The 18,904-nt window shown below is 40.2% G+C and overlaps 1 protein-coding gene across 1 annotated transcript in view; it reads left to right on the forward strand.

The window, feature by feature from the left end:
- Window positions 1–18,904, forward strand: part of Mamdc2 (MAM domain containing 2) — a 151,092-nt gene that overhangs the window by 116,634 nt on the left and 15,554 nt on the right. Inside the window, exons 10-11 of the mRNA XM_028764009.1 lie at window positions 5,351–5,444; window positions 8,769–8,921. Coding sequence (XP_028619842.1) covers window positions 5,351–5,444; window positions 8,769–8,921 — 247 coding nt within the window. The remainder of the gene's footprint in view (window positions 1–5,350; window positions 5,445–8,768; window positions 8,922–18,904) is intronic.

Here is an 18,904-nt window from a genome sequence, read left to right on the forward strand (position 1 = left end):
AGAGAGAAGGAGGAGTCGAGCAGCTATGGAGAACTATGCATGGGCCCAGAGCAGTCCTGGGTAACAATTTATATCAAAAGGTTAGGTATTGGGTAACAACTCTAATTGTATGGGTATCTTGCTAATTGAGCATTTCCAAATATATAAATACTGGATAATAAAAAAAAAACTGCCACAGCCTGTATATTTATTGCTATTCAATATATTCTCACATTGTATAAAGGCATAAATGTGCTAGTCATGACAATAAAACACAATGAAGTTTGAAAAAAAAAAAGGAATCTAAATATAAGCAGACCTGAAAATCTAGGGTATGATTATTGGTTTGAATATTCATTACTTGCCTTGCCTTGTTTCTTTATCTTTCGTTTTCAGGGATTGGGGATATGTAAAGAAAACAAATAGCTTGAAATCAATATGAATCAAAATATAAGGCACCAGAGCTGCAAACAGAGACTGGACATTACAGGACTCTAGTTAATGGCTTTTGTAATCCACATAGAAGTTTATTCTATTTTTCCAGTTGTTCTCAGCCAGGAGGTTTTGTTCCTCAAGGAATGTTTGACACCAGTGTCTGATTTAGTCTGGTTTGGTTTGGTTTGATTCCATTTTTCAAGACAAGACTTCTCAGTGTAGCCTTGGCTGTCCTGGAACTCACTCTGTAGACCAGGCTGGCCTTGAACTCAGAGATCCACCTGCCTCTGCCTCCCAAGTGCTGGGATTAAAGGTGCGCTGGTACCAATGTCTGGACGAATTTTTGATTGTCTGGATTTGGGGGCGATTCTAGCATCTGGTGGGCACATAGCTGTAAGGATGTGATCCCATTGCCATCTAATAAAACCAAGCTTGAGAGATGGAGTGGTAAGAGCAGATTTTCATTGGCAATGAGAATGCCATCTTGCTGGGGCCATAGGCACAAAAGCTTATGTGGGGTTTCTGAAAAGTTCGATTCTAGCACGGCCAGTGGCATGCCAAGATGGTCTTAAACGCTTGCAGTAACCAACTCTTTTGACCTGGTGCTGCTTATGTCCACAGGTCACCGGGCATTCATGTAAAACATAGGTAGGTACCTGAGCATAGGTGCTCAGGTAGGTACATGGCTGGTAGTGTTCTTAGTTAGTTTCCTTTATTTTTCTCTTTGGGGAAAACTGATTTCATTGGCTAATTATTTGGAAGATGAGGCAAAAGAGAAACAGTGAAAACAGACTTGCTATAGTTAGGTTCCAGTTAGCCTATCCATGGGCTGTAGGTAGAGGCCAAGGATGCTGTGAACCATGCTACAGTATTCAGAGTCATCTGGCTTTGAAATATCAATAGCACTGAGATTGAAACACCCTTTTGTGAATAAAAGAACATATGTGAGGGTTTTTTTATTAGCAAATGAAGACTAATTTAAATAATGTTATCAATTATTACTTAACTATATTGTTTGCAAGAATATTTAGGTAGTTCTCCATTTACTTTGCATTCGTTTTCAAAACTAGTCTAGAGAGGTTTCTTCAATGATGAATATTTTCCATCAAAACAAAAATTTTCAAGCATTATTAGTACCTAAGAGCTGAAACTTTCAGGCACTGCCACACACTCATTTAATGAGTATAGCTATTCCTAATCTCTGAGCTATCCTGTACAACCCAGAACATCTGTCTAAGAGATACCATCCAACTTCATGTCTAGGGAACTCTGTTCTGCCTCATCTTTCTCCTTTTTCAATACAGTTTAGTATACAGTGGACTAAGGTTTATTTCCCGCTTTCTAGAGAGGATTGCTGTCTTTGAAATAGTCCTGAAACTGATATAGACATTGGGGCTTTAGGTCTATCTATATAAGAGATTAACATGAACGTAGAGTATGACTGGGCCTTTGACACAGTCTCATCTCAGCCCGCATGGAAAGGGTTTTTAGTGAATATTCATTGCACAAAATAATGGGTTGATATATTTTATTCATATATAAAATGTACTTTGATTCTAACCCCCACTAGCCTCTCACCTCATTCCTTCTGGCTTTCTTCCTCTTTCCAAGCAGAGCCTCCTTTTATTTTCATGGCTCACAGATGTGTCTTTTTATCTAAAATTTGTACATATGAGAAAATATGTGGTACTTATCTTTCTGAGTCTGACCTATTTCACTTAACAAGATGGTCTCTAGTTCTATGGATGTTCCAGAAACTGTCACAATTATATTCTTCTGTATAGCTAAATAAAACTCCATTGTGTATATATTCTTTATCCATCGTGATTTGGACACCTAGGCTGAATCTATAAATTTGGTTATTGTAAATAACACCATAAGAAACATGGATGCACTGGTACCTGTGGAGAGAGTTCTTGGAGAGGCAGTAGGTTATCTTTTCTTTTATCAGACAAAGTCAACACAGGGTAAGTCAGCAACTCCTTCTGTCACCAACTACCTGAAAATCACTTCTCCATGCCAAATAACCTTCAAGAACCATAGTGTCTGGTGTTATCAGTGCTTAAGTGGAGAGTGCCAGCTGCTAGGCTGAACACAATGATCTTGTTACAGTTCTTTTATATTCTGGAGCACCTACAGAGAAGTGCCAATCAAATCTGGGGTTTGAGGACTTAGCTTGAATCTAGTGAGTAGATGATGGATTGGGGAAAGTCTTTGGTCAGACAGAAGGACATGTGGACTGACTGGTATTTGTGGAAAATTTTGAAGTAAAGACAGCCTGGTGTTGTGCAAAATTTCTTTAGTATTTTTCTCGACATACTTGGCATGGCAAAAAAGAGCCACATATGTTATTTGGTGTGGCAAAAGGAGAGCCAAGAAGTCCATTCAGTGTTCCTTTCTGCACTGAGGAGATGTATATCTGTTGGGTCAACTCAGTTAGGCACTTGGCTGCATGTGGCTACAGCACTGGCTACTTTGACATGTTGCTGATGAAACTGAATAACTTTAATTTGAATAGACTTTGTGCCTATGAGCTGCTATAATCAATGACACTAGTCTAGAGTAAATATTAACTCATTAGTCTACTCTTGTCTCTGTCTCGTGCTGGGAATTGAACCCAGACTCCTGCACATGCTAGGCAAGCTCTCTGCCATTGAGCTACACCACAATCCTTTCCCACCTACATCACCACACATGTCCTCGTATATACAAATTTTAGATAAAAAGACACATCTGTGAGCCATGAAAATAAAAGGAGGCCCTGCTTAGGAAGAGGAAGAGAGCCAGACAGACTGAGGAGAGAGGAGAGTGGGGGTTAGAATCAAAGTACATCACTCTACAAAGTAAATCATTCTACACTTAGATATAGACATCCTGATTCCTTTTGTTTTCAACCATAGCTAACGACAAATTATAAAACGTAGGAGGAAACTCTGAACTAGCCATAATTTTATGAGCCTAACACAATAATTATATAGCCGGTAAATTTTCTAGGCTTTTTCTATTACTTTAGATGAATTGGGGATTGTTTTCTCTTTTAATTGGCTTTTTAAACTTTATCTATCTGTATCTGTAGTGCTAAGTAATGTTCACAACACTCAGATTTAATGGTCGCCTATTTCTCAAACCGTTGTATTCTAGTTGATTTCTTTCCCTTTGGAAATTTAGGCTATCTCTTCTGTTGCATGCCTACATGCTTCTTTGGTTTAATGCCATTATAAAATAGTGCTATAGTAAACATATAAAAGCATGCTAATATTTCTCCACTTTAGAATGCATTGCCATGCAAAATGTTTGCGTTTTCTACAGGGAAGGATTTAGAGGGCGGATCATTTACCACTTCGTATTCGTTGCACAAAAGTTCTCCCCCAGCATACTTCTGAAAAACCGACATTAAAGCTGACAAAAGGAAAGCAAGGCCAGTCTTTCCCTCTGTGTAGCACAATTAATTTGATAAATCATGAGACATATCAAGGCATTCCTCCTCATATAACAACAAAAATGCTAATAGAATGTGATACTGGTCGGGACTGATGACAGAGACCTTTGCTTTCCAAATGCAGAATAAATTCCAACGCGTGAACGTAGGAAGCAGAATATTTTACATCTTATTTATGTAACCGCTTCAATCTCTAAAGATGAAAGATTAACAAGCTACCCTGTCTTTTTTTTTTGTCCTGTGAAGCTCCACAAAGATAAACATTTATATCTCTTAGCTATCACATTTATAAGAGGATATGAATGCAAAGCCAGGAAACATTCACTCATCAGGCAATTAGTGCTTCCTCTGGCGAGATTGGCTTGGGGAATTTTATAGTTTGCACAGTTTTCTACAGGGAAAACTATGATAACTATAAAAACTATGATAAACAGCCTCATGATCTAAGATTCCTCTCTTAAAATAAATTCTGTATTCTAATAAATCTGATCATCATGAGCAAGAGGACCCTACTAGTAGCACACATAAATAAAATTAAGCCACAACATTTAGAATAGGAGGACCTAGAAAGTCAAGTTTTCTCATTAATAGTAAGTAGAATTTTAACTTCTGTTATGTCATCCTTTGTCTTCTTCATGTGAATGAAGATTTATAGTGGCGAGATGGGACATAGGTCATACTAGCCCACACTAATTAAACACTACGAAACATACTGGAAGTAGATCTGTCAACTACAGCGAAAATGTGACACAAATATTTCAATATGTCACTCTTTGGGCATCATGCATCTGAAACATAGCCTTTATACTGGCCTAATTATAAGAAATCAACCTCCCCTCTACTCCCACCCACAAAATTTAATAACGTATGATATGGATTTATTCTTCCTTCACACACAACAATAAAACTATGGAGACTGATGAAATAACCATGCCAATGCTTTCATTCATCACACCAGCTGGGGACACGGGTGAGTCTTTGTCTTGGAAATAGAACAGGAGTCTCTGGGTGAGTAGCCAATGGAACTTTGTTCATAACGTAAATAAAGCACATCACTAGACATTGGTTAAAAACAACAAATAATGTTCGTACCAGAGACATTCGAAAAATGCTTGGAAAGCAACAGCCACTTTGGAATTATCAAGACAAGACACTCAGAACCTAGCAGGCTTTTTCCATATCACCCAACTAATCGCTTTTTTACCTCAGACTAGCTACCAATCTTTGAGGACTGCTTTAGTTTTTTTGTTGTTGTTGTTCATACACATGGTTCATTATTATTATAAAGTCCACTCTGCTTAAAAGAAGGCAGCTCCAGGGTCGTATCCCAACAGGAAGCACTCTCCGCACCACTGTACCCTGTCCCTCGAATGGTCAAGGAGAGGGAGAGGTACTTCTAACTGCTTGTGTAGTTCTGTTTTGCTGAGTAAATCCCAGGTTGAAGGGGTTTCCATTTTCAGCTAACAGAATTCATGATTTATTTTTTATGAATTACAGGTGGTTTTTATGAGCCTATGCAAAAGCTTTTGGGACTGTGGACTGGTAGCCCTGGATGACATTACCATACACTTAGGAAACTGTCGGTCTCCAGGTAAGAGCTCATTCCAATTGTGAGTCTCCCTTGCCTATGACAGACACTTCCAGTTCCTCTGGGAAACTCCTGCATTCATCCTATGCTATTCTATCCTTTACTTTTCTTTTTTTTATTTTTTATAATTTATTTATTTTTTTCAAATCATAATTTTTACTCATTCACACAGGGGTTATAAACACAAAAAGGTAGGACGTGGGGAAGGGGATGACACTGGAGTGTGGGTGTTCATGGGGATATCCTTTACTTTTCTTGACAGAAATGCCTTTCCACAGACTTTTGTAATGGAGTCTACATTTTGGAAATAAAGACTCCAGTGTTCTGTATGGCTTCACGTGTGTGACTTTCCCTCATTGTAAGGAAAGTTAGCAACACCTCCCTGAATGTTTAGGGACATGCTCATGAACTGCCTCCAAATAGTACTTTAAAAACAAGTGCCCTTTATTTTGACTAACATAATTATCATTGTACTCTTAGAGAATGCACATTTTCAAGTAATATTGATGGCATTTTTATTTCACAAATACTTGTGACATGTATACTATTAAATTTTTAACAAAGATGATATATTCTAAATGAATTAAGGGACAGTAAAACAAACTCTGCAGCAGCACAGGGGACACAGCCTTGTGCTGCTGCTTACACTAGCTTAGGGATAATTTTTGTTTTTTTTTTAGCTCCTTGAGACTTCTATACAATGTTGTTTTGATCATATTTACCTCCCTAACTCTTCCCTGAATTACTCCCTTTCCCTTTTCACTCAACCTTGTGGGGTTTTTCCCTAAACCATTCAAGACCAATTTGTGCCACCCAAAATATTCTCGGATGTGTGTCCTTCCACTGAAACATGGTCAATTTATGAGGAACTCTTAGCTATTCCAATCCTTCCTTTTCAATTAGCTATATTAGCTATCAATTGTAAGGGGTAGGTAGTATTGTCTGTCCACCGCCCCCACTCCATGCTAGGATTTCTGGCTTAGCCTTGCACAGATTTTGTGTATGCTGTCACAGCTACTGTGAGTTCATATGTGCAGTTGCCCTGCTGAGTCCAGATGATCTACAGCCTCTGGTTCTTATTCACTCTGCACCTGTGCTTCTACAGTGATCCTGGAGCTTTGGGATAACAATGGAGCAGTCCTTCCAAAGACCTCAGCTCAGAGCCCTATACCTCAGATAAGATTTTCTGAATGAGTCAGGATCAGCGTTGGAACTTACTAAGAAAAGGTGTTAACATAGATTTAGGTTCTGGTATCAATACAAGGTGCTTAGAAAATGGACAGTAGGGCTGAAGAGATGGCTCAGAGGTTAAGAGCACTGGCTATTCTTCCAGAGGTCCTGAGTTCAATTCCCAACAATCACATGGTGGCCCACAACCATCTGTAATGGGATCCAATGCCCTCTTCTGGTGTGTCTGAAGACAGCTACAGTGTACTCATATAAATGAAATAAATAAATCTTAAAAAAAAAGTTTAAAAAAAAAAGAAAATGAACAGTAAACACCCAAGACATGGCTGTGAAGCCTCAAGAGAGAGTCTCAGTGGTCATAGACAGATATTTTCGGTGGCTTTTGGAGTTACATTGTTCAAAGCTTTTCTAAGACTTTTTTTGTTTTGGGTAAAAGAGATCATATTATGTGCACTAATAAACTTAAAGGCTGTTAAAGAGACAACACCATAGGTCACAGGGCTGAGGGATTCCTTACCATATTAGTCACAAGGGAATTAAGACGTTCTATCTGTAGACTAAGTTCATAATCTCGTTTGTGAGGTTTTCAGAACATAACATATTTGGATCTGGTAATGGAGTGAGGTTAAACGTTAAAGTATACAAATGATTAGCAAGGCTCACTGTTATTTAAGCATTATTATTTTAAAAATAATTCTAGAGTTGTCAAAAGTCTTCTACTCTTGGCTGGCTTGAGATTTTAACCAGACTCCAGAATGAGCACCTCCAAGCCATTTCTTCATAATTTCCCTTCTTTTAATCTTGCTTCAGACTAAGTGCTGATGGTGAGATAGGAGCATGCTAGGCATGGTGGACAGCGAGTGAGTGAGTGGGGCATACCTCAGAGATCCTCTGTGGGCCTCTTTTTTACAGGCAGCCAAAGTGCAGTACCTGTCTGATACTGGAGAATAGCTGAAAACAATTATTTGGATTGGAGGCCAAGCTCAGTGGCTTACATAACTTACATGGGCTCTGTATTTACTCTCCCACAGAACTAAAAACAAATTAAGGAAGACACCTTGTTTTCTGAGCCTCTGGAAGGACAGTCACAATAAGAATATATGCACTCAAGGCAAAGACCAGGAGATGAGGCCTCAGTAATTAGCACTGTATACAAAATTGAATACAAGAGAAACAAAAAATAGACAGTCATCAGAATTTTACTAAGAATATGGATGTAGGGAGTCGTAGTAAAGTTGAGACAAAGGAGAAAGTCACCACTGAGTTGAGAGATAGCATTCATCTAGTGGTAATAACTACTGACGTTAGTAAAAAAAAAACAAAAAAAAAACAAAAAACAAAAACAAAAAAACATTCAAAGACAAGTATTGGCTGGGGGTGTACTGCTTGCCTAGGGTGTTCAGGGCCCTGGTTTAATCTTCAATATAAAACACAGTCATGTCTGGAAATGAAAAAATGAGACTTTTATTAGCAAAATAACAGCTCTTAGTATTTTTTTACTACTACTAATAGTATTATTACATGTCCTAAATTTTTTCACACACATCCTATTTAACCCTTGCAATCCTATGAAGTGGATATCACTAATATCCCCACATACAAATATGAACCCTGAGGCACAGAAAAATGACATCATTTGAGCTGCACAGCTCTGCCAACAGCAGTAAGTTGGTTTCATGCATCTTCTCTGCTCCTCCTCCAGAAGAGATACGGAGCTGATCTGAGAAGATCCTTCATTCACCCTGGATTTTTGAAGAAAGCTCTTACATTATACAACGTTTTCATTTTTTATTATTTATTTATTTTTTACTTTCATAGATGCAGTGTATCTACAGTTTTCAGAGCTCTGTAATTCCACTCAAACAAATTCCCGAGTTCGACAAGTGAGTGTCTTGTGCAAAGTGACCTGATATTTCAGATCTAGATTTTTGATTCTGTGCCATCATGATAGGACCCATGAGGAAGCATAGATTCCCTGGGGGTAAAGCTGGGTAGACTACCTGTGGGGGTCTGCCTCTCCATAGGCTTGACATATGGCCAGACACCTCTCAGACATGCAAAGTGGGCTCCTAGGAGCCTTGAGAAAATACATATTCATCGACTGTCTCAGTAATTGCAACACCTGCTGTTTCCTTGCAGAGAGACTTCCACCTCCACCTGGAGAGTGCACTTTTGATCAAGATGAATGTGCGTTTACTCAGGAGAAGAGGAACCGCAGCAGCTGGCACAGGGGGAGGGGAGAAACACCCACCTCCTACACAGGACCCAAGGGAGATCACACTACTGGGGTAGGTGAGTTATGCCACATGGTGCTGTTTCCTGAGAACATAACTTAGCATGCTAGTGGGCATTTGCCGAGTTTCGTATGTGAAGATTCATGTCTTGTGTCTAGAACGACGTACGTGATATTCTACACACACAAGATCTTTTTAATAGGTTCATAGGAAAATCATTTTTTTGTAACACTGCTTAATGCACATTACAAAGATAATCTAGAACTTTAGTTTTAAAACTTTAGTTTTAAAAACTAAAAGAGGAACAAGGGTGGAGGCAAAGAAGAAAGTCAAAATGGAAGCTAACTGAGGCTCAAGATGTAAATGTACAGGCAGATGGGGGGGCATGCAGATAAGTTGAACTCTGTGCTTTCTATAGATGAAACAAAGACAGAAAATTCATCTGTGAATCATGAGTCACTGTTCTTGGGATGAAGCAAGGAGAGCAGATCTCTCTCTCTCTCTCTCTCTCTCTCTCTCTCACACACACACACACACACACACACACACACACACACACACTGTCTTGTTCAGGCTGGCCTTGAAGTCAGGATCTTCCTGCCTCAGACTCCGGAGAGCTCAAGAATTTCGATATACGTCACCTTGCCTGGCCAAGTATGTGTTCAACACAGAACGTGTATGCTACAATAAGACATACTCAGTGTTGGTCTTCCTGTTACTACTACTACTATATATCAGCAAGTGAAAATATTCTGTGGTAAAGTATGTCCCTGTTTGGTCTAACAGTTGGATTGAAGCACAACCTTTAGTTCAAGAAAGGAAATTTGTCCCTGAACTGAACTCACAGAGGTCATTGCTACTAAGATTCAGGGTCCATATAGAGAAGCCAGTAGGATATGGTGGGTTAAATGGTGCTATACCTTATGGCCAACTTCAAAATAAACCTATGACTAAGTGCCCTGGAATAACATACAGTGTACATAACCGTTCTACTGAATTATCTAAACATGGTAAGCAACCACAAACAGTTTTATTTTTCTTTATATCCTTCACCGTATACCCTGAAGACATTTCTCCTAATTCCTGGGTAAATCCTTTAACTCCCAGTTCTGCTGAGTTATTAGAACAGTCATAATTAAGGCATGTTAAAGAGTCTAGTCCAAATCAAAGCCTCCATTTGTCATTCCATCAAAATGCTTCTGATGTCCTTGGCTAGGCCTTGACTCCTTGTTTCAGGAGGATAAAAGGGAAGGCTGTCTAATCTTATATCTTTATTTCAACACCTCACCGGCCTTCCCTACTGGTCATCTTCTAGTCAGGGCAGTGTCCAGGCCAGCTGGACAATCAAGTGGGACCCTTAGACTCTTGGAGAGGACTGAGATGCAAGAGAAAATAAGGAGGCACAGCAAGTCAAGAAGTCCGATCAAGCTGACAAAATTTGGATTGTTCACACAGGTTATAAACTCTGAAAACAGGATATGGGAAGGGGTAGGAAAGGAAAGAGGGCTTTGCAGGTGGAGGAAGCTAGCTGCAGCTGTGGAGTCTAACTAGGTTATACCTGTTGTTCTCAGAAAGCCTTGCCATTATCAGGGGTTCTAAAAACATCTATCGAGCAGGATGTTGTCTAAATCTAAAGATCAGGAGGAAGGGTTACTAAGGTAGGTTGCTATGAGGCCTTGTTTGAAGTTCTGAGAACTGACAAGTGAATCATGGAAGGTAAGCAGGAAGAAGAATAGTAGATAGAAGAGCCAAGGGTGAGTGTTAGCCAAGAGTAAGGCCTTGCCATGGCTTCCCACAGGGCAGGTAGAGGACGAATTAAAAGAAAAGAACTTTAAAATATTTGGTGCTGTTTTAAATCCTCACTTGGTTATTGACTGTCCCCTCATTATGACAGATGCCAAATGCTGACCAATTGGAATGTCTGCAGCACAGCATTTCTGGCAGTACCCACTCTACCTAAACCCTTCAGAAACAGCCCTTTGTATTGGCTGCTTCTCTTTTAAGGTACACACACCTATGTACAACCACACAGGTTTTTCTGAAAGTTTCTACTTTCTTTGAAGAGCATTTGATTTTATCTACCTGCCCAGATTTTCCACTGGCATCAGAAACTAATGTTCTCTCACCTAAAATGTGCCACCCAGTCCTACAACTGCCCTTTCCCATGCTGCTTTGACAGATGCAGGAAAATTATTCCCTCAGGGCATGATGCTATTGAAGAGATTCAACACTGGCCAAAGGTAAATCAGATGTCTACTTTAGGTACTGACTAGTAATTCTAAAAATACAAGATCCCCTGAGGCTCCATCTGAAAATGTATCAGAAAGTTACCCTGATAACTAACTATATGTCATACATGGAAACACTTGGGTAGCATACAACAGAAACAGAACTCAAACCAGCTTAAGTAGACAGGGGGCTCCTTCTGAATTTTGATACTGGAAAAGGTCCACTCAGGAAAATCCTGATGCAAGGGATAAAGGATATAATCATGAGACTCTTCACTCTTTCTCCACTGGGTTTTCTGGATTGGCTCAGTCTCAGAAAGGATATCCTATCATAGTAAACAGAGGTACCCTCATGGACTTTCAACACTGACATCTGTGGAAAGGGACAACATGAGGAAAATCTCCAATCTGAGCCCTTTTGTAAGAAAGAGTTTTACAGTGGATTCTTGGCTAGCCTGAAACATGGTATACAGACAAGGCTGGCCTTAAATTCACAGAGATCCATCTGCCTCCCAAGTGCCGGAATTAAAGGCCTGTGATACAATGCCCAGCAACAATGAGCCTTATTGGCTCTGAATAGCAATGTCATGAGGACAGCGTACTCTAAGATGTTCAATTCCCACAGTACTTAATATTGTGACTTATTCATGGTAGCCATGCAAATATCATTGTGGGATGTGTAAACAAATGCATAAACGAGTGAACGAGCGAGCGAGCGAGTGAGGAAATAAATAAACAAAAACCTTCCCTAGAACATGTAAGAATAGTCATTATTTAGCAAGACCTCCAATAACTGGCATGGTGGTACACACTTACAATCCCAGCACTCAGGAGGCTGAGGCAGGAGCCTGGGTCATATAATGAAATCCAGGCCTCACTGGGCTGTATAACAAATCCTGCCGCAAAGCAAAAACAACCAACCACCAAAACCCTCCCTAGAAAAAAATGGGATTGTGGGTGATATAATTTTTGCTCTCAGGGATGCAGTAGAGAAGATCAGATCAGTTTAGCTTATCTGTTCCAAAAATATTTTCCTGGTAGAAGGTTGATAGTTTTTATTCCCTTTATGCAGACATAAAGAAGGTTTCATTTAGAGGTATAAAAAGATGCCATCAAACATTAGCGTAGCCGGGTGGTGGTGGCGCACGCCTTTAATCCCAGCACTTGGGAGGCAGAGGCAGGCGGATTTCTGAGTTCGAGGCCAGCCTGGTCTACAGAGTGAGTTCCAGGACAGCCAGGGCTATACAGAGAAACCCTGTCTCGAAAAGAAAAAAAAGAAAAAAAAAAATTTTAAAATTTTTAAAAAAAAAAAAAAAAAAAAAACATTAGCGTAAGTTGACTACAGCAGAGGGATGGAGGAGAGTATTCTGGGTAACAAAGATCATGGAACACCTTGAACATGGAAGACAGGGCAGAATCGGGGTAGTAAGCAGTTAAGGAGCCTGTCCTGAGAAGGAGCAAAGGGAAGCAATGAGGCTGGGGGTAGAAGAGACTCAAGAATGGGCTTCGGAGTTGGGTTAACCCAACAAATTCACCCAGTGAATATAGCCTTAGGGAAGCTACCTAAATTCTCCATATCAGCTTTGACTTCTAGAAAATGAGAATAACTACAACTACCTACTCACCTAACGATAAGGAGTGGTCCAGGATCAAGATGTCAGCATGGTTGCTTTCATCTGGCTTGCAAATGGCTATCTTCTGCAATGTACACACATGGCCCTCCCTCTGCGCCAGTACATCCCTGGTGTCTCTTTTCTTATGGCACTTGTACCGAATCGAGATCCACCCTAACAATCCTCTTCTAATTCAGTTTCATCGTGAAAAGTCCAGTCTCTAAATATAGCCACACTCTGAGGAATGAGGTTAGGGCTTCATCACATGTGTTTTGGAGAGATGCAGCTTAACCCATAGCAGATTCCCTCCCAGGAGTCAGTGTCATGGGATGGATATCAAAAGAGAAGGAAAAATTCTTTCATGTTAAATGGGTGATAGCCCAGGCCTGCTCCTGGTCCTTATGGCTTTGTGCTACACTCTGGGCTTGTCTGACTCATAAAACATGTTCTACCTCCTCTGCACACATTCAAAACTCTATGAAAATCTATCAAAAACATGTGCAATATGTATTAAATAACTCATAACTCTAGTCCTTTACTGACATCATTACTGGCTATGGGGGACATATGCTAATTAACTTGGGGTGGCTTTGTTTGAAGATGGTGTGGTTGTGTTTCCTTTGCCTCTTTGAAAACTTAAAAGACTGTTTCAGCTGGCTAGGATGAAACTTCACAGCAAGACAATGAATACAAATGTTTCTTACTGCGCTCCGTATTTATTCTGAATGAATACTAGACACATGAAATCAAGTTCTCTGGTGCACAGTGTAGAGAATGTTGATTTTTAAGAAGTAAATTATTTCGCCTGCTTCAATATTAAATTCCAAAAGATTCTCAAGATGCCTTTCAGAGTTTTAACTAGTGAAATATTTTGAGATCTATCTTTTTATTCCACTGCATAGCAATGCAAACAAGAAAACAAATTCTACTATCCTATGGCCAAGTTACTTATAGATATATATATATAGCATTGGGTTAGGGCTATCAATTACCTTAATGACCCTCTCACTGTAAAGCTAGGAATTGTTTGATGAACATTTTTCCTGGTCAGGGCTCTATGCCTGGAATCATTATAGCCTTCCAACAGTCTGTAATGTAGGCTAAAGGTCCCAGTTTTCAGACAGGGAAATAAAAGCTTACAGGAGTTAAATGTCCTTCAGAGCTACATAGTAGTACCTGGTAAAGTGAGACTGTATTTTAGGTTTATTTGGTTCCAGTGATCGTATTCGCTGCACACTGCCTCCTTGGCATCACTGACACATGACTCACGATGCATGTGCCCAACAGACGTAACCTATAATCAACAAAAGCAAACTATGCCTAGTCTCTATACTCTGATACTGTGAGTGTAACTCCAGGAGTACCCCCATTCTCCTAACCACATGGAAAAGTACCCTTCTTGTCTTTCAGTCTTTAATAGTGTAGGCTAAGTAAGGCTGACAGATCAGCTCTGAGATGGAAGAAGGACAACTTTCTGGAGTCTGCTCTCTGTCTACCATGTGGATTTCTGAAATTGAACTCAAGTCATCAAGCTTGGGGCAAGCACCTTTACCCCCCTCAACCATCTTACCAGCTCCACAAATAACTAATTATTCAAGCTACCAGCATCAGAAATTATGTGTATATAAGAATCAAATGTCTTAGAATTTGAAGTTAATATTAATATCACGCAATCCCATTCCATATCTCCCAAGTGCTCAATACCCATTAAAAAAAATCCAAATAACTCAGAGCTACAGGTGAAGCAATAGAGACCAAGCTGTGGAGATGACGGGACGATGTAGAGCAGCAGCTCTCCCTGGCAGTGTCCTGGAGAATAAGCTAGAATAGATCATAAATGGTAAGGAGTACGGATAGACACATGTCAGGATGAAGAGACAGCGGGTGTGAGACACGCAGCCCTTTAAGCAGTGAAACAGCTTTCGGGGACTCTAAGTTACAATACTGGCTATAGGATACTGTCAACTTGGAGTCCCATGAAAGTGGACCCTCAAGTGTGACCTTATATGGAGGTAGTGTACTCAAAGCCATGAGTCCCCATAGCAGGAATGGGAGGACAAAGCCATACAACAAGGAAAGTATCCGTCCATACAACAAAGAAGCATCCTTGACTTGGCCACTGCTATGTCTAACTGATTGCTTGAGTTAGTGGAGACATTGAATAATCATGTTGAATTATGTCTCCTGCCCATCAAATAGAGAGTGAAAGTGAAAATCCTTTTTCATGTACTCCCACCCTCACTGGCTTAGATATGTGCCCACTTCACAGTGCCTTCCCACTCCTACCTCATCCCTATGGGTACAGAGAAAGTCAGCAGGAGCTTAAGCTAAGAGTGACTGAGGACACCTCTATACTGAAAACCAAAGGCCATCAGTACCTGCCTTGGATGCAAGATAAGGCATCTACCAAGGTGCCTCTGAATCAGTTCTATCTTTTCACTGCCCTTGCTTAAAGCTTTCAGTTTATAGTTGGCAGAACTCAAACAAGAGAGGCAAAGAGAAAGGCAAGGGGAGGGGGCATACAAACCTGGGTTATAGACAGCTGCGTTAGATGGTCAGTCAATACATGTCCAATAAATGAAAAAGAAAAGCTCAGGAAAGCCACACTATAAATACATCAAGCTGCTGTGTGTCTGTCAGAATCAATACATCATCTCAGGTTAAATAAAGACAAGCCCTGTGGATGGAGCTTTTCGATTTATCTGCCAAATGGATCAGATAATGCCGATTTCACAGAAACGGAGTGTTTGGGAGGTAGCCCTCCTGTTCTGACTCAGTGTCTGCTCCCATCCTGCTCTGACCTGTGCCTTAGTAGGAAAGGGACGGATGAAAGGAGGCTGAGTAAAAAGATCACTGCTCTTAGCAAGAACCCTGCATTTCCCCAGAATAAGCACTCTTGACCTGCTAGAGATGCTGGTTAAGTGCCAAAATGCTGATTAAAGTTAGCTTTGACCATTGTTTCTGCTGGTGTTCTTGTTGCTTTTGTAGAGGTCCTTGTTCTGCTTCTCTGAAACCCTTCCTACCACCTGCTTGCTTTTTAATCGTTCATTGGTGAAATTCTCCATCTTACCTATTTCCTGGAATATATCCGCATATTTATACGCTCATATAAACATATGCATGTGTTTTATATGAGTGTTTTATAGTGCTGAAGATTGAACCCAGAGCCCTGCACATAGCGGGCAAGAGTGGCAATATTAAGCTATACCCTAACCCTTTAAACTTGTTATTATATACTCAAACCATTAAACTATAATCTCTTATGTGACAACTCCACGGATGGGCTACCCGTTTCCCACAAGTGGGGCTTGTCTACACACACACACGCACACGCACACACACACCTTAAAATCTATGATAAATTTGACTGGATTCTTGAATTATCATCAATAATGTGAGCAGAAAAGTCACAGAGCACTTCTGTAATGGTGATCTCCTGTCAGAGGGTAAGAACTGAGGCAGCATGAGGTAGGGCTGTGGCTCTGCTTCCTAGGTGGTATGCATCTGGTTCTGCCTTTCCCCACTCTCATCCCCCACCCCCAAAAGGTTTCCAACAGCAGCATCCTGAGTCTGTGGAGGAATTGTCCTCTCTTCTATGTACTAACTATAAACATCCTCTAACTGGTGAGAAGGCAGGAAACAACACCTTGTTTTAACTTTCTGTCTCTTGGTTTCTTCAAGTTTAAAAACATGACAAATATCCCAAAAGAACACTGCCAAGTGATTTACTTTTCTGTCCCCTTTTCCTCATAAAATGTGGCCCTGCCAACCATGGCTGCTTGAGCGACTTTGAGCACTAGTTACTTTCTGCTCACATCAATGAGGTTGTTGGTGTCTCTGCCATGATGCCCAAAGAGAGGAAATAGCTCGGAACATCTTGAGCTCATTTTGTGGAACTTCCATTTTCTCTGGAACCTGTGGGCTCCTTGATGCCTTGCAACTTAGAGCATTCTCTGAATGCTCTGAAACAGGTGCCTCCCTGTTGGATCAGGATTGATCAAGAGAATGTGAAAATCAAAGAGGAGAGCAACCTCTATCAAAACAATGAAGGGTGGCAAAGTGAGGACTGTGCACAAGGAAGCAAGGAGCTCGGAGATTTTATAGCAGAAAAGGGAACTTTTCAGGTGGAGGATCCCATCTGTAGATCCGTTCCCGAAGGCTCAAAGTGTAAATGCAAACAGTGGTTGGTATGCGGACCTGACCTTTTTATCAGGAGCTTTTTGGCTCCTAACTACCTGAAGATGTTAGGAGCCTGCAACTTTCCTGTCTGTTTCTCAGCTTGCCTGAGGCTTTTAAGTCATTAACCCTTCAAGAGCCTTGGCATTTTTTTCTATTTGTCTGTCCTAAATTTCCTCTAGGCATATTAGCAGTATCAACCACACACCAGAGCCAAAAGAGGTACTGCTGATATCTCCTCCTGTAACAGCTTTTACTTACAACAAATTACTTTGCTCAGAAGTTAGGAGCATTGCTCTATTCTGTACTACAGTGCAACCAATCACATTTTTAGAATGTTTTTGCTTATTTTATTTGACAATTTCAAACATGTATACAATATATCTTAATCATATCCAACCTTAATTCCCTTTCCTACTCTCTCTAGACTTTCCCCTAAACCTTCCCTTCCCACCTTTATGTGATCTTCTTTTATCTTTTCTTTTCTCTTCTCCTCCTCCTCCTCCTCCTCTTCTTCTTCTTCCTCTTTTTCTTCCTCTTCTTCCTCTTCCTCTTCTTCCTCCTCCTCCTCCTCCTCTTCCTCTTCCTCCTTCTTCTTTTTAAGAAATGACCCACTGAGTCTGCAACTACATGGGTGTGAAGCCATCTAGCAAAGCATGGGCCTACTAGTGGCCACACCCCAAAGAAAAATGGCTCCCTTTACCCAACAACCACCAATTGCCAATAACTTCTCAGTTATGAATGGAATATCATGAATCTCTCCTACATTCACTCCAGAATGTTGGCCAGCTTGATCTTATGCAGGTCCTGTACAGATACCATAGAGGATATGAATTCATGAGTACAGTGGCCATGTTGTATCTCAGCATCCTTCCACATCCTCCAGTGTTTATACTACATTCCCTTTCCCCAGTGTTTCCTGAGTCTTAGGAGGTTAATTTAGGTGTCCCATTTGGAGCTGAGCATTCAACAGAAACTTACACTCAGCACTTAGATCAGGTATGAGTCTCTGCATTAACCACTGTCCAACACAAAAAGACTTTTTTTGTTTTACTAAGTTTTAGAAAATCACTAATGTATGAATATAAATCTATGAGTATAAACACAAATATTTAGAAAGCAGTTTGACATCATGTTCATTTGCAAAACAACAGTAGTAAGTTCTCTCTAAGGCTCTATGACCTCCCCAGTCATGGGCTTTTCACCAAGTTTAACATACCAGGCATGTCATCCTTCATAGGAAGAGATCTCAAATCCGACTGGTTGTTCTCATAACAGTCATGCCACTTGCACAGGTAGGAACATCTTGCCTAGAAGCTCAGTCTTGTGGCATGTAGGATCCAGCTCTAGGTGAATTTACGGATGAATTTTCTCTCCAGCAGCCTGCTTATAACACCTTTCAGCACTATGAAGGCTTGCCAGCACATATTTGATACTATTCTTTACTTCCATTAAGGGCCTCATCTACTCCCTCTCTCATGTCCCCTTTCTAGCTTCCTGACCTCCAAAGATACCCCAAATTCAATACAAAAATATAAAAATTTGAAGCTAGGATCCATGTATAAGGATCCATGAAGCATTTGTTTTTCTGAGCCTGAGTTATTTTACCAGGTACACACATTTCCCTACAAATTAATAATTGCATTTTTCTTTATAACTGAATGAAATTCTATCACATTTCATTATCTAATCATCAACTGATGGACAGCTAGGATAATTCCATTTCCTAGCGATTGGGAATAGAGTGGCAGTGAGCACAGTTGAACAAATACTCAGTTGTAGGATGTGGAGTCCAGGAGCATAGGCCCCAGAAATAGTGTAGCTGGGCTCGGTCATATGGTAATTATAGTTTTAGCTTTTATTAATTTACTTGCAGTGTGTATGTGTATATGTGTTCTGTGTTTTATATTTTGTATTTCCTTCTCTTAATTTCTTTGAGGATCAAATCATAAGCATAATACTATGAAGAAACATATATACAGTTTTTAAATGTTTAATTTAATTTATTATTATTAATTATTATT

Source organism: Grammomys surdaster, unplaced genomic scaffold (assembly GCF_004785775.1).
Source record: "Grammomys surdaster isolate TR1022 unplaced genomic scaffold, NIH_TR_1.0 141, whole genome shotgun sequence".
In the NCBI taxonomy this organism is placed as follows: Eukaryota; Metazoa; Chordata; class Mammalia; order Rodentia; family Muridae; genus Grammomys; species Grammomys surdaster.